Below are 27,436 nucleotides of genomic sequence, written 5' to 3' on the forward strand. Positions count from 1 at the left end.
TTATCTAGTCATGGCCAAATGTTTAGAACACAGGTCTGAAAATTAGAAACTTTTTTTTTTAATATGAAATGCCCAAATATACATTGTCTATATTGGTATCAAATTGGACTTTGAAACTTTTTTTAAAAATTATGTCCAACTCTTTGTTACAACTATAAAGTAATCCAGATCTGATTGTGAAAGATTCATAGAACTAGTCTTCAATTTCTGTAAAATTAGATGAAATAAAACCTACACATAGCAATTACACCATTTTCCCATTCCAGTCAAGCTTTGTAATGAATCATAACCACTCGGCAACACCTACTTCAAGGTTGGTGAATTTGGATACTGTTGCATGCTCTTTGAAAAAAAAAAAAAAAAGGCTCTACATCCAGACTGTTCAATGTTCAATACATTAGAGAATATCATAGTTCAAAACATGTCAAGTGTAGCAAGAAGAAGAGCTTCTGGGGCTGTACAATATCAGCCAAAATCTGCTGAATCCATGGGCAAGGATCGGAAGGTGGACATTACAATGAAGATGATAATGACCAACTTATTTTGAGAGATGAATTGAAAATTTGCATCATTCACATAGGAACAGATAGCAACTAGCCTAATCTACTTCTCACCTGAAAAAAATTTAGCTATTAAAAAATTGTTCAGCCATAAAGCAATTAGAAAAATTTCAGCCAAGTTTCCAGATTTAAACACACTTTTAAAGATCAATAAAATGACTCAGTTTACTAAAAAAAATTTAAAAAGGTTTATTTACAAAATAACAAAATGGGAGAAGTTGAAGACAAATTTTATGCAATTAGCTTTAAATTAAATAGTAATTAAAACTTTAAACAGTTGTTTTTATGTAATTATATCAGAGGAAGCAGTTTACAAATTCAGAGACAAAATTTCTGTTCAAAATCCAAGATAATTTCTCAGATACCAGTTTGGTTCTTTATAATTACAAAATATTTTTTAGATCTTAACTGGTAATATGAAAGAGTGAAATATGAATGTGGGGAGAGGAAAAAAAAAAAAAAAAAAAAACTTGAAAAGAAAGGGTATTACAAACTTGTACAAAGCAAGCGGCACAAACTTGCCAGTTACAAAAGAATGAGATATCAATAGAAACTGAGAGAAATTATTGTCCGGAGTGGCAATTGATTTATAATTTGAACAACATGATTGAAAGATGGAAATATGATAGGAACTGGGAAAGAAATTTGAACTGGTAAAAGCGAAGCAACCTGGATAGCATTTTGAAGGAATATTAACTATAGAAAAATAAACATTTTCTGTATTAAAAAAAAAAAATCATAATCTTAACGTACTAAAGAAGTACATGAAAAACAAATCCAATGTAGCTTACATATTTTAGTAGAATATTGAATATTTTAGTTAATAAGCAAAATCTTATGAAGTCTTACATACACTTGCAAAGAGAATCTTAAAAACTTTTGCAACTGTTAAAGGTCGATCCATTATGGAAATTGTTACAACTTGTTAAACAAGCTCAACTGAATTAACACTGAAATACTGAGGACAACTACAAAAGAATTTTCAAAACATTTATATTCTCAAAATAGTTTTGAGAAATGATCTAACTAGTTAGTCATATTCAGAAAATCTAAATGTAACTTTACATCATCTATCTCTAATCCTTCAAACTAGACTAAGTATTTAAAATTAAGAGTAGATACATCTTTTTGCAAGATGTTACGTGAAACTAATATAGATGTTAAGTAATGTTTTATGTTCACAGCCATGATACACAAGGTTATCACAGAAAGAAGAGGAGCTCAAGTTCACATTTGATCAAATAAAACAGTCTTAGCATTTGGTCTAGATTTTTTTCTTTGATAATTACTAGCATCAGGAAAATATCTCTTTTCAGGAAGAGACAATGAGGTTATAAAAATTAATAAGGAAGCTGCAAGTAAATCAAATTATTAATAAGGTCATAATACTAGCTTTATAACTACCAGATAGTTTGAAACTACAAGCAATTTAAAAGCATACTTCACGTAAAAGAGATCATGTCTGGAAACATTTCAACTTTAGAGTTTTAGCAGAAAAACTTTTCTAAAGGGAATGAAGAATTATTTGATCAAAGAAAAAAACTAAGAAAAATTTGAAATTAGAACCTGCACATATACAATTAATATCCATTTCCTGCAATTGTGATAAAGCCAAAGTTAGAATTTATTAAATAGCTAATCAACCCCACTGGTTTCAAAGAACGTAAAATTGAAAAAATGTGACGTTCATGCCTTTCCCAAGAGCACCAGGCCCTGGCCCTGAGAATTTAAACATTCAGTTCAACAATTCATTTCCATTCTGTGACAGAGCCTCTTATCTCCCCAGATTGCTGCAATAAATGACAGAGCACAGGAGAGGGGAAGTAACTTAAAAACACCATAAAACCTGCCAAATTCATTGTTAACAATGGTACTTTTTTTTAGTTTCACAAAATTAAATGTCCTATTAGATCTGCCATCTCAAATTACACCTGCCTTTCTTTATCAAACCAATTATATATTTTTGTTTCTGCTAATCTCTGTATCCTTCATTTTTCATACTCAATGTAAAAAGAAAACAAAAAAGAGAAATCCACTAAGTTTTTAAAATAAATTCTATTGAGTTTTGTAGTTAACTGGGAGTAAATTTTAACAAACAAATGCAAACATGAAAGAACACAAAAAAAAAAAAAAGACTGATCACAACTTCATATAAATCACCATAAAAAGAAATCTAAGAATGAAACAGTTGACATGACCAAAACCACAAGGTTAAAAAAAAAACATGTAAACAAAACTTCTTAATCCACTACACATGGATTATTTTATACATATTTCAAATATTAAGGCTGATAAAAGAGAACTTTTATCTCTTGAACACACACCCAGACAGTAACCATTTTAAATACAAATAACAAGGTAATTTACAAATTTTCTAATTTCCAAATCATAATTATATGCTAATTAAAAACAAAATGACAATTTTAGGAAGGTTTCAGTAGTCTTACTACTTTATTTTGTTTGCATTTTTTTTTTCAATTTGAGGTATGAATAATTTTTACTCCATTTCCACAAAGTATGTTTAATACTAGATAAGTCCATACATTTTGGTCAAGGAAAATACCATACTAGTCTCCTCAAAAGAAGAAGAAAAAAAAAAAGCTGGCTTTTCCATTGCTTTACTAATTATAAATTTTTCTTAAACCCTAATGTTGTCAATGTTTCCTGTCACGTTTCCATTCTTTTAAAAGTTGCTCAAACGACACATTAGATGTTTTGATTACTGTTCCAAACTCCTCTTCATCTTCCACCAAACCATCTGGGAAAAAAAAAAAAAAAAGTAAAAAATGTCTACTATTGCTTGCATATTTAAAAAATTTCACTTAAACGCAATAGATATTAGCAATTATATCATGGAAGAACTAGCATTTCCTTAACTTGACAAAAATCTTGTTACATTTCTATGACCTGCTTAATGTCGAAGATGCAAGTAAATTGGTGTTAATAACCACACAGTCCCACTGTGAGCAGCTTAGACAAGTGTCCTTTACCATAGCTCTGGGCTAATGAATACTTTTTATACATACACACAGGGTATCAAAAAAAAAAAAAAATTAACATTATTTGAAACGTGAATATCTGAGTACAGTAATCCCTTGACTATCACAGGCATTACATTTCAAAATACCATGATAGGTGAAAATCCACAAAGTAGAAACAGTACTGTACATTTTTCTAAAATTTTTTTAATAATTTGTATATATTTATTTTATTATAAATGCAAAACAACACCACGCAGGAATCAATGTAAGCTTAAATAACAAACAACGATATGGCAAGGGATTACAGTAACTACATGTGGCAAACGAAATTAAATGGGCTTCATGTTGAACAATAAAAGATTTATCAAAATTCAAACAAGAGATTCAGAGGGATGTAGATTTTTATAACTGAGTTCAAAAATGTTCAATATGCACAGGGCCTGTGACATGACACATGTCAAGTCAGTCGCCCAGCTTCTGCGCAACATGCTGTAGCAGATCTTGCATAACATTCTCCAACACCTCAACGATTCTCTACTTGAGTTTCTCTAGTCCTTTCACATAGCCTCATAGAAAAAAATCACAAGATGTCAAGTTAGGTGAACGTGGTGGCCATTTCAATAGCGCATTGTCATCACTGGCATGCCCAATTTGGCAGAAAGACACTTGCACCAGGTGGTATGCAGCGGGACTGAACTTAAAACTAAAATCTCTCTCAAACTACAGACTGCTTTCTAATGTCTGTAGTGAAATAAAAGTTGAAGAAAAAAATTTATGGAAAATCACTCGTGCCAGTGTCACATAAAAAAAATTTTAAAAAAATATAAAGAAAACACACACACACCAACACTGACACAGTTCATCAAAGCTAATAAACTGTCCAACCCACACCAGAATGAAAAACAGATATTAAATGATGATAGTATGGGAAACACCATATTGAAAATATAACAATTTTCCTTCTTTAGTTTCACATATTCCTATTTTATTCATGCATTTTTTGATTTGTTTTATTTCACTAATTATTGTTTGCAGTACTGGAAAGTGCTTGTTGGTAAATATTTGTAAAATATGCTATAAATAAAAATGTGAACAGTTGACAGTTTATTCTGCCAATCAGGCTTATGGGATTGCAAGGAGAAATAAAACTATAGCTTAACTTATACCTCAGCCTAAACATAAACTAGTATAAACAACAGCAACAAGAATCAGCTTCTGCAATATATAACAATTTATATTCACATGATCATCATCACTTAATGTCTGTTTTCCATGCAGTCATGGGTTGGATGGTTTGACAGGAGCCAACCAGCTGAAGGGCTGCTCAGACATGGTTTCTATGGCTGGATGCCCTTCCTAATGCCGATCACTTTACAGAATGTACTAGGTGTTTTACATGGCATCAGCACCAACGAGCCCATGAGATTAGGGATGCTCAGCTGGAGAGGGTTGCAAGGGATGAGCCTGTATGCAAGGACAACCAAACTTTACTTAGTTTGACATGTCTTTTCAAGCACAGCAAACTGCCACAAGTCTTGGTTCCCTGCCAACCAGTCTGTGAATCCCAACATCTGTAGATCTTTACTCATCATTCATCCCACAACTTCCTTGCTCTACCCCTTCCACATGTTTCCTCTACAATTAGAGATCGGTACTTCTTGATGGAGCCGTCTTTGTTCATAAGCATTACATGTTCACACCAGAAGTCTTTTCTCTTGCGGACACATTCTTTTAGGTCCTCATTTTTTTTCTATTCACATTTCACTAAAAAATACTACCACACACTACTATTTTGTACAGAGTAAGCAGATTTACAATACCTGATAAAAAAAAGTTGCTCATTTAGAGATATTATGTTGACCAAAAGCACACCCAAGTTTCATATTATTGCTCTATTTCACATTGTCAGATTTTTAATTCTAATATCCCTATTATAGGAATAAAAATGGAAGCAAAACCAGTGAAAATAATAACAAAAATAATTAGATGTTTACCAAGATCAGCATAAGATTCTTGACAAAATGTTCTCCGTCCACCAAAACAAACATCAAATGGAAAATCTTTTATTTTACTAGTTGCTAAAAAAATAAATAAAAGAAGTAATTAATATAATTCTTAATGGAAAACAATTGAATAAAAGAGCAAGATAAAGCAATATAGAAGCAGATGTGTTAGAAACTAATGCTCATTTAGTTAAGAAATTTGTTTCACAGCATCGTGTTCACCACACCTATCCTACTGCACATCATAAACAGGTTGATTAATAGTTCTATGAGTGGAATTTGGTAAGTGGAATTTGGTAAAAAAGAAACTGCACAGAATCTTGTCATTTGTGTGTTTTAGTTTGTTTGATGTCCATTCCCCCATGCTAGCATTAATTGGAGAATTGTTTAACAACTGAATACCTTTCTTGTCATTAACCCTTAGGCGTTTCTTCAAGTAAGGGATCTATTCCACTTACAGAGTTATAGGACAATTTGTTCACTAATTTTTATCACATGAGCATGTACACACACAAAGAGGGTATGTGCGTGTATAAATACAGATAGTAAGAAGTTTGCTCCCTAACTACATGGTTTCAAGTTCAGTCCCACAGCATGACATCTTGTGCATGTGTGTTCTATAGCCCTGAACCAACCAAGCCTTTACAGTAGATTTAGTAGGCAGAAACTGAAAGAAACCTGTGTTTGTGTTTATGTTTATGTATATATATATATATATATATATATATATATATATATATATATACACACACACACACACACACACAGAACCATGCTAATAGGTTAGGAGTAAAATTAAAAATTTCTCAGTTTTCTGTGAATCAATTTTCATAAAACTTATCCCAGCTGGTTTGCACACGGTGGCAACACCATTGTTGTGCTTTCTTTTTTATTTCCAACTCTTCAGTTTTGGGGCGAACCACACTTAATAGCTTTTGAATGAAAATACCCCATCTGGACATTTTCTTTTCAGAAAGTGAAGGGTAATGATACATATTGAGCATACATTGAGTATATATCTAACAGAAAACCATAATATTATAACATTTATTGGCATAATGAATTATTTAGCACATGAGCACCAAAGAAGCAATGATCCGATTGTGGGACCTCCAAGACTTTGACAGCTAGGAATTTAAGGAATATTGGCTGCAAGTTACATGGGAAACCTGGACTAACAAGCAAAGTCATTTTCACCATCTCTGGACTTCATCACTGAAAACCACCAGAAATTGCATACTTGGGATCCATGCAAGAACCCCTGAAATTGCCTCCTCACAAGAGTTTTAAGCTTCAATGGGCCCAAAAGTACATGACATTAGACATGAATTGTGTCCTGTTCACTGACGAAACCAGAGTGACCCTTGATGAACCTGACAGTTAGGCAAATAGGTCTATTTTGGAGATGAGCTTCACCAACGTTTACAACGTCAACAGGGTGGAGTCATGTTGTGGGCCGGTATCATTGGGGACAGACTTGTTGGTCCCGTCAGGGTGCCTAGAGAGTAAAGTGACTGCAGCTGCCCACTGCAATCTCCCGAATGAGGTCTTGGATCCCTGGCTAGATGACATACTGCTGTCACTTGAAAAAATCTTGTATTCATGCACGACAATGCTTCCTCCCACTCTGTTAGGACCACTCAAATGAGTGACCATCAAAGCTGCAGCAGAGGCAGTCCAACCTGCTATTATTAAGAAATTGAGAGATTCCATAACTAATAGGGTTTCTGAAGTTATCCATCCAAATGGTGCTCACATGGTTAAATAATTCACTATGTCATTAAATGTTACACTATTCTTTTCTACTATAGGCACAAGACCCAAAATTTTTGGAGAGAGGGCCAGTGGATTAGATCGACCCAGTATGCAACTGGTACTTAATTTATCAACCCCAAAAGGGTGAAAGGCAAAGCCTACTGCAACAGAATTTGAACTCAGAACATGAAGACAAATGAAATGATGGTAAGCATTCTGTCCAGTGTGCTAACAATTCAGTCAGCTTGCTGCCTTACATGATTTCAATAGCAGTCCACCCTGCTGGGTGGCTGGTGTTAGGAAGGACATCCAGTTGTAAAAAGCGTACCAAAACAGACACAGAAGTCGGATGCAGGCTCCTGTCAAATCGACCAGCCCATGTCAGCATGGAAGGCAGATGTTAACTGATGATGATATTGGAATCGTATTTAACTCTTGATAACAATCAGTCTGAGACTACTCCTAGATCTATGAATTAAGCCACCTGTTTAAAGTAATCGGAATTAAAACTTTTGCATTATTTTTCAAAACCAACTGAAAAAAGTGGTGTAACTTTGACAGAAATATTGTAATGAAAGGGTTAAAATTTAATACATACCATCCATACTAAGGTAGGCATCACTTTGGTGATAAAATGTAACAAATCCATAATTATCGCTGTAAAAAGAAACAAGATATATAATTTAATGTAACACTTTAATTATAATGGTGAGTGTGTGTGTGTGTGTGTGTGTGTGTGTGTGTGTGTGTGTGTGTGTGTGTATATATATATATATATATATATATATATATATATATATATATATATATATATATATATATATATGTGAGTGGTTGGTGTTAGGAAGGGCATCCAGCTGTAGAAACTCTGCCAAATTAGATTGGATGGTGTTGCCAGCCGGTTTCACCAGTCCGCAATCAAAACGTCCAACCCATGCTAGCATGGAAAGCGGACGTTAAACGATGATGATGATGATGATACACACACACACCTTTATAAATACACATACATATAAATATGTACAAAGAGCTTTTACATAAAATTAATTTTTTTTAAATTTCACTTATATTCTAAAACTAAATTGAATTTTGTATCTCTGAATTCATATAAACTCCATATAATCGCATTTTATAATCAAAATATTAAAATTATTTTCAAGTCAACCAGAATGGGTTTTTAGACCGTTCTGATATATGTACTTTCTCCTATAAAATTGAAAAATGTCACCACCTGGAATTCTTACACACACACACACACACACGTGTGTGTGTGTGTGTGTGTGTGTAAGCTACCAAAAGGATTGGCAACAGAAAGGGCATCATCATCACCCTTTTCCCATGCTGGTATGAGTTGGATGGTCTGGCAGAATTTGTCAAGCTCCAGAGACATGTCAAATTCCAATGTCAGATTTACCAGGGTTTCTATGGCTGGATGCACTTGCAAACACATCCAGCTGTAAAATAAACCCCATAGAAAACAATGAGAATGGAGAACAACCACTACCGAATTTTAAACCAGCCATGTCAGCTTATCCTACCCATTTTATGTTCAAACTGGCCAGATCTGGCCTTTCACACCAATTCTAATAATAAACAATCATATCACTGAAATCTTGAGGCTACAAGGATTAATTCAAAACAATGTGAATAAACAAGCATTACAGTGGACAGAGTAATCTGAATGCTAAAGGCTTAAATTTTCTTTTCAATAACATTATAGTGCCTTCCTGACTATTGCCTACCTAACTGGATTAAAAAAAAAAAAAAAAGACAGCTTTCATTTAACAAATGACTTGTGAAGAACCAGTTAACCATTATACAGTTCAAGAAATGGCTCTGCAATTTATGCAACAGTCAAATTTTTAGAACTATTTACCACATGCTATTTTAATGAGAAACAAGCACAGAATAGAACTAAAAATGTACTTACTGATGCTCTCTGAAATGTAAGCTGACTTTTTCTACCGGGCCCCATTTACTAAATAACTCCTTTAGTTGATTAGAGGTGTAATTAAGAGGTAATTTGCCAACATAGACAATACGGCGCTCTTCCTGCAACAATGAATTAAAAATTATTTGATGGAGACCAGTAATAACATGTCAACAAAAAACAAAATCATGTGGGTTTGGAAATTATTTGGACTAACTGGAAATGTAATGCAACACCATGTCAGAGACATGCAAAACACTCCAGTTTACCAAACCAATAAAAGTTCCATTCCTACTTCATAGTTGAACAAGATTCATTTCACCCATGCCACACACGAACAACCTCATTGAGATGTAGGCCACATGGGACATGGGTCATAATCCACATTTAACATTTGTTTCCCATGCTATCATGGGTTAGATGGTTTTACCAGAGTCGGTAAGCTGGAGAGCTGCACCAGGCTCCAGTCATCTGTTTTGGCATGGTTTCCATGGATGGATACCCTTTCTACCACCAAGTACTTTACAAAGCGTACTGGGCGTCTAAGGTAATTTTTTGTTAGGCATGCTATTCAGAAAATCTCGTGGGCCACAATTTGCCCACAATTTATCTATGCTAATAAAAAGAAATAAATTAAATAATAAAAAAATATAGTTTAATGCAAGTCACGAAGAGGTGATACAACCCATTTTCTTTGAGATAAAAACTTAAGTAAACAAAGTAGTGCTTATATCATTATCACCATTGTTCTTACATCCACTTTTCTATACTTGCATAGATGAGATGGAATTTGAGGCAGGTTTGCTACAGCTAGATACCCTTCCAATTGCCACTAACCTTCACCTGGTTCTCAACAAAGTAATATTCTCCCTGGCCTGACAGGTTTTTCATGGAAGACTAGTAACAAACAACACTGCTTGTATGACAATGAAGCATATTTACAATCACCACATGATGTCAAGACAAGAGTAGACACATATACACACACACACATCATATATGTGATGGATTTCTTTCAACATGTATCTACCAAATTCTCTCAAAAGTTTGGTCAACCTGGGGCTACAGTATAAGACACTCGGCCAAGGTGCTGTGCAGTGGGACTGAACCACATAGTTGGGAAGGAACCAAGCTTCTTAACCACACAGCCATGTACACACTATATGGGCTACATATAAACTGAGCAACGCATCACCATTATCATTACACCTAGGACTGTTTGTTTTATCCTCCCAATCAATAAATTTAACTTTACCAGAAACAGCTTCATGAAATTCCACTATCTAAGCTCAATGCACATAGAACAATTTTAAACAGAAAAATCTTGAAGCAAGCTAAGCAACAATTATAATTTTAAATAACTGATAAATTCTAAATAACTAAAAGGAATTCTGCTATTACCTGATGTGTGTCTTTGTCATGGTACTTTGTCAGAGAGCTTCGCCGTCTGTCATGAAAAAAAAAAGAAAAAGTATGAAATACATTACAAAAGGAAGAGATAAATCAGCAGTGAAAATTATATATCTATATTATATACAGGAAAAACTTTAATCTAGTACAGTGTTTCCAAATCTTTTTCACTGAAAAACCAAACTAAAACACTTTTACAAATATGTAATGTGAACCTTTATAAAAATACATTATATGATTGAGACGGGGGGGGGGGTAACATTATCCAATTATGGTGGTTCAAACTTGCAACTCACAGAATAACCTGCTAAAGTTTTGCTCAAATGATTTAATTTTACTCAGAAAATCTGCTAAATACATTCTCTGCACGTGTTTACAAAATACTGACCACGAAACACAGTGGATTGTGAATAAAGCATTTCCTTTTTGCTGCCAACTTGTTTGAAGGGCATTTTTGCAAATCGAGACCTGTGTAAAATTTGCTTAAAACAGAGTATGACCCCCACCCCCAATCTAATTTTGTCTGAGCTGCTCAGATTGTTTACACAAGAAACAATTATTGAAAATCAAATTATATGACACAGCTCAAATGTCAACTTCAGCATCTATGTTTATGGGTAAACACTATCATAACAAACAGAGATTATCAGCTTTCAACTAAAAGAGGTGTATCATAAGACCCCTGGACTTGTTAGTTGACAACAATGATTCAATCAACTTTCAATGCTACTGTAATATAATTTTGTTCACTGTCCCACTTCATGGTTATTAATGTTCCACAATTTTGCACACGCCATTCTTCTTGCATTTAATACTCACTCACTCAATACAGATCCTACTAAGAACCACTGAACTAGGCAAATACATGCACAAAAAGCAAAAATGAAGAATCTTAAATCTTATCAAATAATTACTGACAGAGAATTAACCCATTCGTTACCATATTTTTAAAATTAAAAAAATTATTAATATAACTGATATTTCTCAGCTGGGGTTTGGAATATAAATTAACATGAAATTTTAATTTAGATCACTTTAAAATGGGAAGTATGTATCATAGTATCAAGGGCAGTTTCAGGTGGGTTGGTATCTAAAGGGTTAATAGAAAAGAAAATATAGTCTGACAAGAGAAATGGTTCCTTTATAAAAATGTCCATAAAAGAAGCACCATTTCCATTGTCGATTGACGGAGAAGATTGAGATGACTGCAACGACAGTACATACCTAGATCTGTGATGATTAGAATATCTGTAAGGAGAACGAATACGAGAATAATTTCGATTATGTCTTGAAACTTTCTGTAATGAATATCTACTTCGATGCCGCGAGAATGGTGATGGGGATCGATCCCGTGATGATGTGTAATCACTGTAGGGGGAAAACTGACCACTTCTAGAATCACTACTAGGAGACGTTGACCTTGAACTTGACTGTGACCAGCTTGGAAATTCTTCAGTTGGAGAATCAGAAGGTGATGGTGAACTGCTGAAAATTGAGAAAAAGGAGTTTGATCATTGATAGCAACAATAGACAAAACTAAATGATGAGGTGATGACAGCGTTAGCAGAGGAAGATATAATTCATCTGCAACAAGACAGAACAAAAGAATATCAGAATATCATCTGAGTCAGTAAAACCATCTAACATTATAATATGAATCCACAACTCAAACCTATATGCTATTGCTATACTGAATTGAGACACTTTCATTTATAATCCTTTACCATTCAGATTACTCCATCTAATGTAATTCTTATTTTTTCACATTGTTTTTAATTATTCGTGTATTATCTGATAACTTTGAAATTTTGACGATTGTTTTTAGAATGGCATTGTAGGATAGGGTGAGAGGCTGGTTCTGGCCAGTTTGAACACAAAACAGGTAGAATATTTTGTCTGGATATGGCCTATTTAAATGCTAATGGTTAACCCTTTAGCATTTAAACCAGCCATATCAGACCAATATTCTACCCATTTTATGTTCAAACCAGCCAGATCTGTTCTCCCACACCTACTCTACAATGTTATTCAACAAATAATTACATCATTGAAATGTTGATGCTACAAGATAATGCAAGAGTAATTCTAAACAATGTGTTGAAATAAGTGTAACATTTGACAGTAACCTGAATACTGAAGAGTTAAAGTAACTTCTGAAAAACTAGTGCCAACCACTTCAACATAAAATATGTAAAATTATTTCATATTTAAAGCAACCATGGGCAACTTGTGGCTTGCAGGACTTAGTGAATGGCATGCCTAAATGGAAAATTACCTTGAATGCTTTTTAATAGGATGGCCTGTTACTTGAAAACAGTTGCCCATGCCTGGTTTCAAGTGAAACAAATAATATACCTAGCTCCAAAACACAATGCAAAGCTTGTAGTAGGATTTGAACCATGAAGTTGAGACAGCTAGTGGAACTTCATGATTAAACAATAACAGACATCAATAAAAGGCTTGAGGAGGTTTGTTCAACAAAACCCAAGTCAGAAGATGGTGAACTATATGCTAATAATTCTAGAGCTGTTTGCACATAGAAAATTGGGAAACTGAAAAGAAGTGTAGTAAAGGTACTGTTAATCATCCTCAAAGACTACAAATAAAAAGTGATTCACTGAAACAGCTGTAAAGATATAAGCATTTCTTGCTAACTGGTAATACTTGTTTTTACTTTAAAGCATGCAAACAATGTATTTGACTTATAAATACAAAGTTTAGTATACAATAAATAGTTTAACCATATTAAGAATGTACCTAATTAAGAGAGAATACCATATCAATAAATAATTAAAATGATTAGTATATCATTTGTCTTGTGCAGGAAAACCAAAAATATGATTGCAACATTTCACATCATTGTGAGGAATCACGAAGAGATTGAATATATCCAGGATTTAAAACATTCCAACCATGACTATACTGTTGAAAGTGTTCACCCTTTTTAAAAAGAAACAGGTGCTGGTGCCACATAAAAAGCACGCACTACACTCTTAAGTGGTTGACATTGGGGGCATCCAACCATAGAAACTATGTCAAAACAGACAATTGGAGCCTGGTACAGTTCTCTGGTTGGCCAGCTCCTGTCAAACTGTCCAACCCATGCCAGCATGGAAAACAGTTGTTAAATGATGATAGTGTAATTTGAAAGAATATTAGCTTTTATTTCTGGCAGATAGAAATGCTAAAAAAGTATTTTGTCCAGCGGGCTAAACGATTCTGCCAGCTCACTGCAGTAGGAGATCTTTAATAATACAAATAATATATTAATGCATTCCAATGAAATTGGGTAAAAATGCTTTTATGTTTAGAAGAGCTGAACACAGAACAAAATCATTTTATGTGTGTGTGTGGGGGGGGGGTTATAAACTATTATTTTTAAATCAGTTTACGATGAGTTTATACACTATGAAATAAATCTTGAAGGAATTAAATGTAGATCATTGTTTGAAAAGAAATTAGGTTAGCTGCTTGGATCTTTGTTACCACCCATGCAAGAGAATGGCAGAATGAAATTTAAGAAATTGGTTAAGAAACGATTTTGAATGACCACTGGGCAAAAGTGATCCAGCAGAGTGGATATGAAGGAGTGCTGACAAGATTCTGGCTTTAGGAGTTTAACAAAAGACCTGGTTGGAGGCCCAACCTTCTGACTTCTTTTATAGGGCTTAGAAAAACTGAAGGACTGCTGCAATAAGTGAGTAAATCTGAGAGGGGAATTTGTTGAATAAAATCATAATTAACTGATCCTCCTGTATTTTCTTTAACCCAAAACCAAGAACTTTTCAGCACAGCCACTTTTATAAAAACTATAATTTTAGCTATATATACACAAAAAAAGAAAAAAGTTACTGCAATAGTGATGATCAATAAAGCCAGTAATGATTAGATGTTGAGTTCATGGAGAACAAGTATAAACAAAAGCCAATTCAGTAGAGTTACCTAGTAATTTATTTAAATAGAAATGTTGGCTTTACTTTCAGTATCTCAGTGATGAAGACCAAATGATCATAATTTCAATAAGACTGTACACAAGACAAGTCTACAGTTTTACTGGAAAATAAATCAATACTTACGACGATGAAAGACAACTTTTTGAAGTTTCACAATCAGAGTCAAACTGCTGATGATGACGTATCGCACTTTTTCTCCTTTCACTCCAAGGATATTTATGAACCAGAGAAGAGGAATTTATATCATACTTTGTACTATTGCTGAAAGATTGATGGTATGCTGGGATCTTACAAAGCTCAGTCACATGTTCAGGAGAAGGATTTTTGATAAAGTCAGATGTATCAATCTCATTATCAATATAAGATTGATAACTAATCTTAGGTTTGCTGTTAATTGCTTCTATTGATAGCCCACTTAAATATGTTGGCACTTTATTTAACAGAACTTCATCATCTGATCCATCATTGTCTATACTCATATCTTTTTCATCTGATTTATAAAGAGGATCCTCCTCCATGGGGGAGTTTTCATTATTAGATGTATTCTCATTAACTGCTTGATCACTAATTTTTGTTGTTGAAGGACTATCCACAGAGGTTTTAACTGGTTCAGAAATAAATAAAAAATCATTTTCATTTAAAATACTTTCTTTTAGATTATCATCGTTTTCATAAGATATATTTACTGTTGTTTCATTAGGGAAGTTACAGAAATTTTCATAAGTTTTTTGATTGTGTCTTAAAGACGGTGATATCAACAAATCCAGAGAATTTTTGAGATTAAAATGGTTCTGATCAATTGTTTTTAAACTAGTAAAATCTAACATATCAGAGTCTAAGATCCCTTCAACATCTGTAGAAGAAATCTTCTCCAATTCTTTATCATTAGGATAATCAAAAATACAAGCATTGATTGCTTCATCTGTAGGACAAGACAACAAACCACATGGATTCAAGTGACCTAGAGGACTATTTACATTGCAATGTTTTACATAGTTTGCAGTCAAATTGTCTTCACTTAAGTGACAACACATCTGACAGGGTACAACATCAGGAAAAACATCATCATTGCATTTCTCACCAGAATTAGGTTTCGGGAAGAAATCCTTACACATATCACAAGTGCGAAAATCATGATTGTCAACATTTCGACAATCAAATGGATTTTCACTGCTAACATAATCATGCAGGGCACTTAATCCACAAGATGATATATTCTGTTTTTCAACAGATTCAAAGTCTGAAGAGACTTCAGCTGTTTCTCGTTTTTCTTCATGAAGCACATCCTTTGTATCATCAGAACTAACAGGTAGGGGTGAAGATGTTGAATTAGCTGTCTGTACATTTGAAGAACTAGAATTTTCATTTTCAAGTTTTAAGCTATTAGTTTGTGGATCGTTAGAAAAATATTCCTGCGTATTAGGGTTATCTGAGTCTTTGTTTGTATTGCTCACAGAATTATCTAAGCATTGGTCATCACTAATTTTTTTCTTTTTCTTTGGAATTATAAATGACCTTCTTGTTGATGATGTTGTAGTAGTAGTAGTAGTAGTCTTTTCTTTAGGAATAAATCTAGGACAATTAAGTGTGTAGTCATGATCCCTTAAATGACTATAATAGGGCTTATACTGAATAGTTTGCTTCTTAGAAGAGTTATTATTGTTATTATCTTGACTTTTTAATGAACTTAATTCAACATATCTTGTTAAATTTTGAGGCTTCAGTAAGTCTGGAAATTCATCTGCCGAAGCACTTTTTTTAACTGGCCTTGTAAAAGATAATTCTGGTAGAACAATTGGTGGTATAGAGTCTTTTGTATCATTTAATGCAGAGTTTCCAGTTTGGTTAGTTTCACTATTTGGTTTAATTGTTTGGTTTCCAGCCAATTTAGAACTGACAGGCTTCAACACATTTGACTGGAGTGGATCTGAATTCTCAACATCAGTAATTGATGCCACATTAACTTGGTTTTCTGAAATATATATATATATATATATCTATATAAAAAAATGCTAATTAGGATATATAAATAACATTCATTTCTCAGTATTTTTTTTTTTTGTGGATATTTTCTTATCCTGTACAGTTTTAAAATCACACACAACCCTTTAGTATTTAAACTGATTGGTTCTAGCCTATCACACCTACCCTACAATGTCATTCTAAAACTGAACAATCACATCTCCTTGAAATTTTCAAGTTACAAGATAATGCAAGATTAATTCAAAACATGAATGAATAAACATAATCTGAACACCAAAGGGTTAAATTTACTTTCTTTTACGTGGTTCAGTCATTTGACCGTAGCCATGCTGGAGCACCACCTTAAAGGATCTTAGTCGAAGAAATCAACCCCAGGACTTATTCTTTGTAAGCCTAGTATTTATTCTATCAGTCTGTTTTGCCAATCCACCAAGTTATGGGGACATAAACACACCACCATCAGTTGTCAAGCAATGATGTGGGGACAAACACAGGCACAAAAACACATTTTTTCAGTTTCCATCTACCAAAAAATCCATTCACAAGGCTTTGGTTAGCCCAAAGCTGCAGGAGACACCTGTCCAAGGTGCCATGCAGTGGGACTGAACCCAGAACTACGTGGTTGGGAAGCAAGCTTCTTACTAGTCATGCCTGTACCTTTTTATAAGCAAATATTTAGCATTTTTTGTTTCTATTCAAAAACTGGCTGTTCTTTTACAGTGCTAGATATACCTTGAATTTGATATATATTTTACAAATAGGGTCCAACCCATGCTAGCATGGAAAGTGGGCGTTAAACGATGAGGATGATGTATGGTCAATAAGTTTGTATTTCAGTTGTCTAGTTTGGGATTTAATTCTAATGCATGGTACCTTAGGCAAGTGTCTCTTACCATAACCTTAGGTGGGCCGAAACTTTGTGATATTTGGTAGATGGAAACTGTGTGGAAGCCTGTCAGAGATAATGTTTCTCCTCTTGAGTGGTAGTCTTAATCTGCTGCCCAGTTTAACATCACCACAAGTCTCTTGGGTGCATTCAGCAGAGTTTATTGCTGCCAGTTTTTGGACCAAATCTCCATTAGTGAATAACTTACCCCTATCGGGTTTGTAGCTCTTGAACAAATAGTCATGGACACTGAGTATGTAAAAATATTGTAATTAAAACCAGTGAAAAATTTTATCAACCCCAAAAACATGTATTTTACACACTTGTAGCAAATAATTTGTGGTAAAAATAAAATGCCAAATTATTTACATTACATTTATGTCTTACAATTTTAAGATATACCCTGAATACAAAGAAATAATACTTACGATTCGATGTGCCATGAACAACATTGGTACCATTGCACTGCACATCAGTTACAAGCTTCATTTTATTGACTCTAGGATCTCTGAGTAATGAAGACACAGGAATGCCATGTCTATTTTTAACTAATTTTTTTACAATACCATTAGACACTAGTGATAATTTTCTTGGAAGTGAATTTTCATTTCTAGTTGCAGATACAGTAATTGTTGGAGTTGGATGGGAAAAGCCATCAGTTTTGTATGCTGTAATATTCTGGAAACTTGTAGGTATTAATGAAATACTTGATGTCTTTGCACTGTAGATAGGAAAAAGAAAAAGAAAAATTTTTAGTATTGCTGTTCACTTATAGTTATACATATCACACAACCAAGATTGCATCAAACATTCAATTCCTTTATGAGAACACAAAAAATATTTAACCCTTTAGCATTCAGATTATTCTGTCAAGCATGATGTTTATTTATTCAAATTGGTTTGATTTAATTATGCATTATCTCACTAGTTCTAGATTTCAATCATGATTGTATAATTTGACAAGGACATCGTATAGGTGTGAGAAGCCACATCTGGTTGATTTGAACTTAAAACTGGTAGAATATTTGGGCCTGATATAGCCAGTTTAAATGCTAAAGAGCTGAAAACTCCAAACAATTACAGACTCTCAGCGACAAGCTTCATTTTTCAATGAAGAACTGCACACAAATCGAGAGGTTTGTCTTCATTATATAACCTGATCAACAATTCTACACTTACTAACATACTGCAACAGCTTAAATATTCTGCATCTGTGTCTTAAAGAGTTTGATTCTTGACTACATGGTTTCAGTTTCAGTCCTACTTCGTGACACCTTGAACAAGTGTCATCTACTACAGCCCCAAGCTGACTACAGCTTTTTGAGTGGTTTATGATAGATAGAAACTGAAAGAAACTCATTATATGAGTATGCATGCACATAAATGTGTCTTGAAATCACAATTGTTGTAAATGAATGTCAGTTCCAACATTGTGCAAAAACATGTTTGGCTATTGGGAAATATTACCTTACTTGGAAACAAGGGTTGGCACCAGGAAGGGCAGTCTGGCCATAGGATATCTGCCTCAATAAACTCCATCCAACCCATGCAATCTTGGAAAAGTGGACATGATAAATTATACATAAAAGAGTTTATTGGTTAAGAGCCCAGGAAATTCACTATATTCTTAACATGAGCAGAAGAAAAATTCAGTTGAACAGATAATAAATCAGACAGTATGCCAAGACTTTTCATGTGACTGGAATACCTCCCCTCCCACTGATACTGACAAACCAATCATCTTCAACACTAAGATGTGGAATTTGCAAGCTGAAAATTCTGATTATAGGATGACGAGAAACTTCAGTCTCCATGCAGATAATTTCTAATCACTGTTCTACATGCTACTCATCTCAATGATAACCAAATTCCTTCCTTACATCATGAAGACATAGCCTTTCAGCCACAGTGAATGCAATCTGCCCAGTAAGCTGGTAATTCCAAACAAACTCATTGATAAATGTAAAAGATCCAACCTTTATCACACATAGGACAGGTTTTGCAAACCACAGTGAAGGCAACTCATCTAGGCGAGCAGTAGTCTTGAATAGAAACTGATAGAACAGAGTAGACTCCTTAATCCTATTGTAGACATACTCTTAGTCAGCTAGTTAACAGAAAAGGCTTCTAGCTGTAAAAATCATGCCACAAAATGAACAAATATGGAAAAATAAACATTCAAATCATTCAGCATATACTAACCTTGTTAAATCTTGTACTGGTGGAAAGTCTAGATTAAAAAGAAAACATAAATGGTAAAGAAATCATTAAAAAATATAAATGGCAGTACATTAATTCATGATTTAGTCAAACCTAAAAATTTTATTATTCAAAACTTGGTGACAAAAATTACTAATTACTTTCAATAAGCAATTGAAATAAATATCAATGGTTCAATTTATAGCTATATGTGATCTTTACTGAGTGTATTACATCTGAGACATTAACATTTTGTTATTTTACTCATCTACATGTACCTCTACATTTGCCCCTCCCTGAACTACCACATGTCACTGCTATTTCCCACCGAGCCACACCTCCCACTACATTCACCTCTACCCTCACATCTAACCATCTGTTACTATCCCCTCCTGGATCCACTGCCTGTATCTTCTCTTGCTTCCTCAGGGTTTGGGCCTGGCAACTTATAGCTACCAAACATCCAGATATGCAAAGTAGCCATGTACCTTCTCCACAACAAGACACCTCTACTTCTACTTGGCATAAAATCTTTCCACTCTCTCAAATACTGCACCTCTTAATCAATGGGGCTTTTCCTTTCCCTTCTGCTGGTTCTTTCCTGTTTGCAAGCTACTTAGCAACCTTACCAATACTAGTGGCACGTAAAAAGCACCCAGTAAGCACTGTAAAGTAGTTGGCATTATGGAGGGCATACAGTCATAGAAATCATGCTTAAGCTGACATGAAGCAGCTCTGTAGCTCACTGGATTCTATCAAACCAGCCAACTCATGCCAGCATGTAAAGTAGGTTTTTAAATGATAATGGGATAGCAGTAATGTATCTGCAACTGTAATGAATTGGCTAGCACAGATTACAAAGCTTTGAGTATTTAGTTAACTAGCTCATATTTGGGTTTGGCATGTTCCTTTTCAAACTTTGGTGCAACTCAACTCTTGTTAAAAATGCTCATGCTTTCAATATGTAGTAGTTTCTGTGTACACACCCAAGCTTACATCCCAACCCTACTGCAAACAGATTACTGAACTCGCTCACTTCTGACACTATTTTTAGCTTCCTCAAACATCCTCTTGAACAACTAACTCACTGCTAACCAGCTATCAATAAAATGTCTTTTCAAGTTGAACAAATAAAATCTGTCTCACCAAAAGCATGGTATTCGGGGCCTTTTTTTTTTCGTTTTAATCTATTTTTCATCTGAGTACAAACATCATCGAGTGGATCCTATTCAACCTAACTGTACCAATTTAACTTTCCATCTTGAGATTACATCTTTCATTCACACACATTTATTTTTACTCAATACTTTTTAGAAGAGTACATGTTTATTAAACTTCAAGTTCACTATCAACCCTTTTTTTTTTTTTGGTAAAAATCTAGTGGCTGTGGTAAGAAGCTTGCTTCCCAACTCTGCATAGCACCTCGGGCAAGTGTCTTCTACTATATAACCTCGGGTTGTGACCAAAGTTTGAAGAGTGAGAAAACTGAAAGAAACCCGTCTTGTGTGTGTGTGTGTGTGTGTGTGTGTTTCTTTGTGTTTAACAACCGATGACGCTGTATTCTCGTCCCCTAACTTAGCGGTCCGACAAAAAGAATAAGTACCAGGCTTTACAAAAAATTTAAAAAATAGTGGATTCGATTCGTTCAACTAAAATCCTACAAGGCGTTAACCCCAGCAGTCTAATTAATGACTGAAACAAGTAAAAAGATATATATATTCTCTTTTGTAAAAAAATTTTTTAAAAATTAGTGTCTAAACTTAAAGCCAATCTTGTATGGAAGATGTTATTGTAATTAAGAACTGATTGTTTAATTGGGTGGGGAGGGATGATGAGTGCGATAATTGAACTTTGAGCAAGAGGTACTAAACTAAAGAAAAAAACTTGATGCTGCCATGTGTCATCTGTTCTGAATAGATTATAAATAGCAGAGAAAGTTATAATGCCTTTCTTTATAGAGCAGCGACGAAAAGGAGGGGATGGGTAGCATGGGCACGACAATCACCCTGCTTTTCAGTTCATGAGTGGTTGATAGTGTCTAGTCACACCTTTCCAACAGCAATTTCTCAGACCTTAAAAATAACGCCCGTCTCTAATACCCATTTCTTTCGCTGCCTATTATAACGCCTAAGGACCCCCCCCCCCCTTCACTACATACAGATCATGGGTAAATTTTCAAAACAAAATTTACTTAGGTTACAATAAAACTTTGTTGACGGACAAAAATCAATAGATGTACTATTTTTTTTTTTTTTACATTTCGATTTAAAACGGTAGTAAAGTATTTTGGTGTTTTTTTTTAAAAAATAAAACTGAAAAATATCTAGACAAAAAATCCCTTACCCGAAGACGCTACAAAATCTTCAAATTGAGAGAGAAGTTTGTTATAAGATGTAGCTTCAATGACAACACCTGGAATAAAATAGTCTTTGTTACTCAAAAGATAAATGTAAACTATAAAGTAAACGTTTTAGTTTAACAAACAATACTTTAGAAAATCCTAAATTTTTTTCTGTAATTATATTTAGTTTGTATTAATGCAGTTGTATCAATTACGGGAGAAAGTTATAATATAATATAGGAATGATATTATTCAGCCGAAGCACAGGGAAGTAGAATAAAGTTTAAAATCAAATAGCATTTAATATTTTAAGTTAATTCACGCAGAGGGTTTTATACTGGTATTGTCAGACGAGTAATCAGACATTCAGACTAGTGCTTTTTCTCTTCAGGAATTAAGGAGACTTGACTGAAGTAAAAACAGCTGAAATAGCAGTGTTCGTATGCATGAGAGGAAACAATCTTTAAAACTGAAACATTTTGTTAACCAAATCTTACAAAAGTTTATAAACAGTAAAAACTAACGTTCCATGCAAGAATATATAATAAATAAAGATACGACTAAGATTACTTCCAAAAATTGAATGATGTTGCTAAATACAAATGCATGCAAAATATCTGAAAGAAAAAAACTACGACAAAAAAGTTACTGACAAGCTGTTACTTTATTCTAATTGCCTTACATGCCGTTCTATTTTAATCCAAATCAGCAGATTTTGAAGAGAAGGCAGGACGTGTAAGCCGGAACATTTTCACTCATATCCAAACTAAAATGCGTACACGTGGTCAAGCCAACCTACATTTATTCTCTCATGACCTTCTCGAAAGCTTGCTTGTACAATTATTCATTGATTAAAAAATATATATTTTCAAATTCATAACAAAACAATCATTTCTATATTAGATAACTTTGAATAATTATTCTTTTAACTCAACAACAATGATGTTCTCGTTAATCATGGAAACTACACCTTGCTTATTCAAGCATACGAGGGAACAGAACAATGAAGCAGTTGTTCAGTACGCTAGAAATAGCAGCCAATCTTTAAGCGATACATCATATTTAAAAAAAAAGGAGCATAGCTAATGTAATCCGAAAGAGAAAAAAAAAAAGATGGGGTTTAGTAGCATTTGACCATTTTAAATTCAGGTTTTTAAAAAAATTTTATTATTCATTCTTTTGTTTATCACTTGTTACTGACATTTGAATACAATGGAAGAGATAATTACATTAATGGAGCTTGAGAGCAACCTATAAATATTAAATTAAGGCGTAGTATAAAGACAATGATTTCATAACACTACTTGCAAAAGCTATTCCTAATATGTTCATAGTTCTGTTTAAGATCATCCAGCAGGTCATGAAATTATTGTAAATTACATAAATTAAGATTAAAATAATGCCTATCATAGGGCATTGTTGTCGAGTTTACAGGGCTTTTATAGATATGAGCGTGACCCCACCCCACTAAACCCAAGTATAACATAATTGTTAAAACGTCTACTTTTCCATGCTTGTATGAGCCAGAGCTTCAGGATTAAGCAAAATAATATATCTCAATGACCAGATCCGTTTTTGCAGAATATATATGAAATGATTCTGTATGACAGTGAGACACACACACACACTTGGTTTTGGGTTCAATTCCACTGCTTGATAACTTGGGCAAGCGTCTTCTATAACCCAGGGATGACCGAAGGAATGAGAGTGGATTTGATAGACGGAAACTGAAAGAAGCACCGTTCGATTGTTGGGTCGCATGGAGGCAGTGACAGGTGACCAAAACCTTTGGCGATATACCGTGCTTGTGTAGATCTGTAAAGCCAAGTGAGACCGTAGTCGTAGCCGATGCCGGTGTCAGGCCAATGGCAGCAGTGCCGGTGGCACGTAAAAAACGAAAACTACACTGCGAGTGGTTGGCGTTAGGAAGGGCATCCAGCCGTAGAAACCTTGCCAAATCAGATCGGAACCTTGTTCAGCCCCCCCCCCTCTTACTAGTGTTCAGTAAAACCGTCCAACCCATGCCAGCATGGAAAGCGGACGTTAAATGATTATACATGACATGATGCGTGAGTATTATCGAAAATACACACAAGCACCTTTCATTTTGACTACCAAATCCACCACGTGGTTTCGGGATCAGTCCTACTGCGGGGCACCCTTGGACAAATTGTTTTCTACTATCGCCCCGGACCAATCAAAGACCAGGTTCGGTAAACAGAAAATTGAAAGAAGCCTGGAAGCAATATCTTAGAGTCTATAAAAACAAAAACAATGATTGATCGTTTTGAACACTAGATGGTCTCTCTCTCTCCTTTTCTCTCAGCCTCTCATGAAAGATGAAGGATTCATCAATTGAATTGACGCCAGTATAATTACTTTATGAAAACCGGTTTGATCTGATGAAAAAAAACAAAAACAATGTAGTAGTCTATGAAAACAATCTAGACAAGACTTGTATAATTTGCATAAACTTCACCACCGCAATACGACCATGAATTGGAAAGATCAATTAGTATGGAATAAATAAATACAGTAGCAACCGAACAATGCGAGGATTTCCTCAGATGATTAGTTGCTAGGGAAATAAGTTAACTGCTAGTAAATTCATGTACAGGACATATAGCAAAACAGAAAAATATCGAAGAATACTTATTGAAAAAGAAATATTTTCAAAAGCTATCAACAAGAAGAGAAAACAAATTCATTAGTAACAAAAACAAGCACGTACGCATTTACGCGCGCCTGTAAGCATTGTTTCATCCGCATAACTCTAGTCAGCATGGAAATAACAGGCGTTAGACGTTAAAAATGATGTGTGTGGTGCGTGTTCTCCCACTGACATTGTTTTCCCACAACTTTCTTTAAATTGCACATTTTTTAATAAAAATTACCAGAAATACATTTTAAATGGTGCAGATTACGATACAATGAAAAAAAAACATTGAAAATAGGCAATAAATGGGAGAGAGGGAATCGTTTCACAATCCCACAATGTTTTTTTTTTTAAATATATATTTAAATTTTTAAGACACAAGTCTTTGAGTATGTAGTCTTTATAAAATAGGGGAGGGGGGAAAATTGTAATCTATATCGAAAATGTATCTCAAAAAAATTTTATTGAAAGATATGAATTTGACAAAGTTCAAGGAAGAAGTATGATCCTCCAAAGAAAAGGGGGAAAATCGTTAAAAATTATCTAAGAAAGTTATGATAAAAAACAAAGTCGGTGGGGAGATACACTCCTGAAGCTAAGCCTATTTTGTCTTATCTAAATAAAGATGTTCATACAATTTATATCAATCACACTACACCTGAAAATAGCCCAGTAAAATGAGTGCAAACGTTTAAATAACCCCTATCATACAATTTCCTACGATTTTTTTTTTTTGCCATGTGATGAATTCCATTTTAAACTTCGCCGTTAGTGAACAAAAATTACCCTGGAATTTTAGCTGACATTAAACAAAGCCCTACAGATGTTTCTTCAGCTTCATAAATTATCACAGAAAAACCTATATATTGGCATCAGTTCTTAAAAGTACATATGGCAAGCAATTCCATTGACTAAACTGTACAACGCATAACTGCTCTGACTGAAAAACCGCAGCAAGCAATAAATTATGACTATTAGACCGTATCTACTCATTTAAAATATCTACCATATGCATGTATTAAAATGCCACGTGTATGACCTATATTGTCTTTAAAATAAAAGTAGACAAGTAAAATCATCAGCAGATATATTATAAAAAAATATTTTAATTGCTTTTGTCAAGCTGCTATGTAATATAATGGCCAAATATAAATTCGGTTCCATATATCGCCCTTTGCCCATTTGCAGTACAAAAGAGGGAGAAAGCTAACTAAATAATTCGCGATCAGCTGACAAGAGACAAAACAAAAGAATGTAGAGCATGGTATCAATTTTCAATTGCAGAACGAGGAAAAAAATAATAAAGGCTCCATAGAAAATAAATTTATCAACGATGATGATCATAGCCAGGCGCACGTGCGTCACCGATGAAAGCCGGTATCACTGCACTGAGACACTTTCAGACATATGGTTCTGTTGATTTCACATTCTTTCCTCTTGACATGCAAATAGCTTCAACGGAGAACTACATTGGGAAATAATTTTATCGAGATCTCATTAGACCGTTCAAATTGAATAAATAACGGATTTAAAAGCAGCCAATTTGTGGGGGGGGGGGGATATATATATATATATACTCAAGCGAATCCGCATAAAAGGGATGTAGATATAATGAATAGTAAACCCAAAATTTCTAAAATAAATAATTCAATATATTTAATATGCAATTTTTACTATCAAGAATAGTTTCCGAAAGAACTACTAGCTGGATAGAAATCTCTCTCTCGCTATATATATATATATATATATATATATACACACACACACACACAGATGTTTTTTTTCATTATTATTAATAACATCACAAGTTTTGACATTTTAATATGTACATAATTTTTTACAAGCATCAGATTCGTTCGGAAATCCTCGCAACCTCTTTTCTGACTGTCCACATTATTTTACATTTGAATAAATTAACCAGTAACGCTACACCATGCCCTCTTTAGTATAAGTTTCAATGCGTGTAAAGTGCGATCGCCTGGCTAGGGTCGCCCTGGTGTAATTAATCCCTTATATACTACAGCAGTCAGTAGCCATCTTCTCACAATATTTTAGCAGTTGCTACTAAAAGCCAGTTATTCATTTCCGTCAGCTATTTCCCATCCAACACCAATTACAAGAGTTACTAAGCCTAATACATAAAACAACAGTTTCCTCAGCCTACATAGCAGATTCAGTCCAAGTTCAACTATAAATGTTTGCAAAGCTTCAACTCAAAGCCAGATTTGAACAAACACAATGGAAGTAATGTTTGCATTGCAAAGCTTAAACTCCAAAACCAGATTTAAAATAAAGCACAGTGAAAAAGTAGAGGAGGTGGAAAATAGGATTGAAAACAAACTGGTTTTATAAGCTTCTGCAAAACAAATTATCACATAATTTTCGTTAAGAGAGTTGAAACCTCTCGCTAGTAATGTGACTTCATGCTTTGAGAGAGAAAGAAATTGCTTTTTACTCTAGGAGACCTGAAATTAACAGTTTATTTGCCTCTTATGTGGTACAAAGGAAATCAAAGACCTAAGTCCTTGGTAACGGCGACCAGTACTAAAAATAAATTCCATGGAAAGTGTTTGTTGTGAGACGAGGTGAAAGAAGAAGAAAGCAACATGTCCACTGTCCGGTTGAATGACCTGTGAACAAAAAACGATAACAGACTGGGCGACAGGTTGCTTGCTACTGAAGAGATATGACTACTTACTGTCATGAAGATTACTGCTGTTATTTCTGAAAAACAAAAGAAACAAAATCAGCCACAATAAAAAAAAAATACAATATGAAA

The 27,436-nt window shown here is 34.1% G+C and overlaps 1 protein-coding gene across 6 annotated transcripts in view; it reads right to left on the reverse strand.

Moving 5' to 3' along the window:
* Positions 1-724: 724 nt before the first annotated feature.
* The window catches only part of LOC106884229 (uncharacterized), a 29,210-nt gene continuing 2,498 nt past the window's right edge, over positions 725-27,436 (reverse strand). Inside the window, exons 2-12 of one of the 6 annotated variants that reach the window (XM_014935489.3) lie at positions 27,356-27,381; positions 22,004-22,072; positions 19,664-19,691; positions 17,890-18,182; positions 14,716-16,564; positions 11,864-12,124; positions 10,631-10,676; positions 9,230-9,351; positions 7,898-7,956; positions 5,536-5,619; positions 725-3,318 (exon numbers count right to left, since the gene is read on the reverse strand). In XM_014935489.3, coding sequence (XP_014790975.2) covers positions 3,215-3,318; positions 5,536-5,619; positions 7,898-7,956; positions 9,230-9,351; positions 10,631-10,676; positions 11,864-12,124; positions 14,716-16,564; positions 17,890-18,182; positions 19,664-19,691; positions 22,004-22,072; positions 27,356-27,381 — 2,941 coding nt within the window. In that variant the 3' untranslated portion in view covers positions 725-3,214. Of the gene's footprint in view, positions 3,319-5,535; positions 5,620-7,897; positions 7,957-9,229; positions 9,352-10,630; positions 10,677-11,863; positions 12,125-14,715; positions 16,565-17,889; positions 18,183-19,663; positions 19,692-22,003; positions 22,073-22,654; positions 26,137-27,355; positions 27,382-27,436 lie in introns of those variants that run through there. The other 5 variants (XM_089344173.1, XM_014935490.2, XM_089344175.1 and 2 more) reach the window with 5 other exon arrangements.

Source organism: Octopus bimaculoides, chromosome 2, assembly GCF_046866305.1.
Source record: "Octopus bimaculoides isolate indiv1 chromosome 2, ASM4686630v1, whole genome shotgun sequence".
Taxonomy (NCBI): domain Eukaryota; kingdom Metazoa; phylum Mollusca; class Cephalopoda; order Octopoda; family Octopodidae; genus Octopus; species Octopus bimaculoides.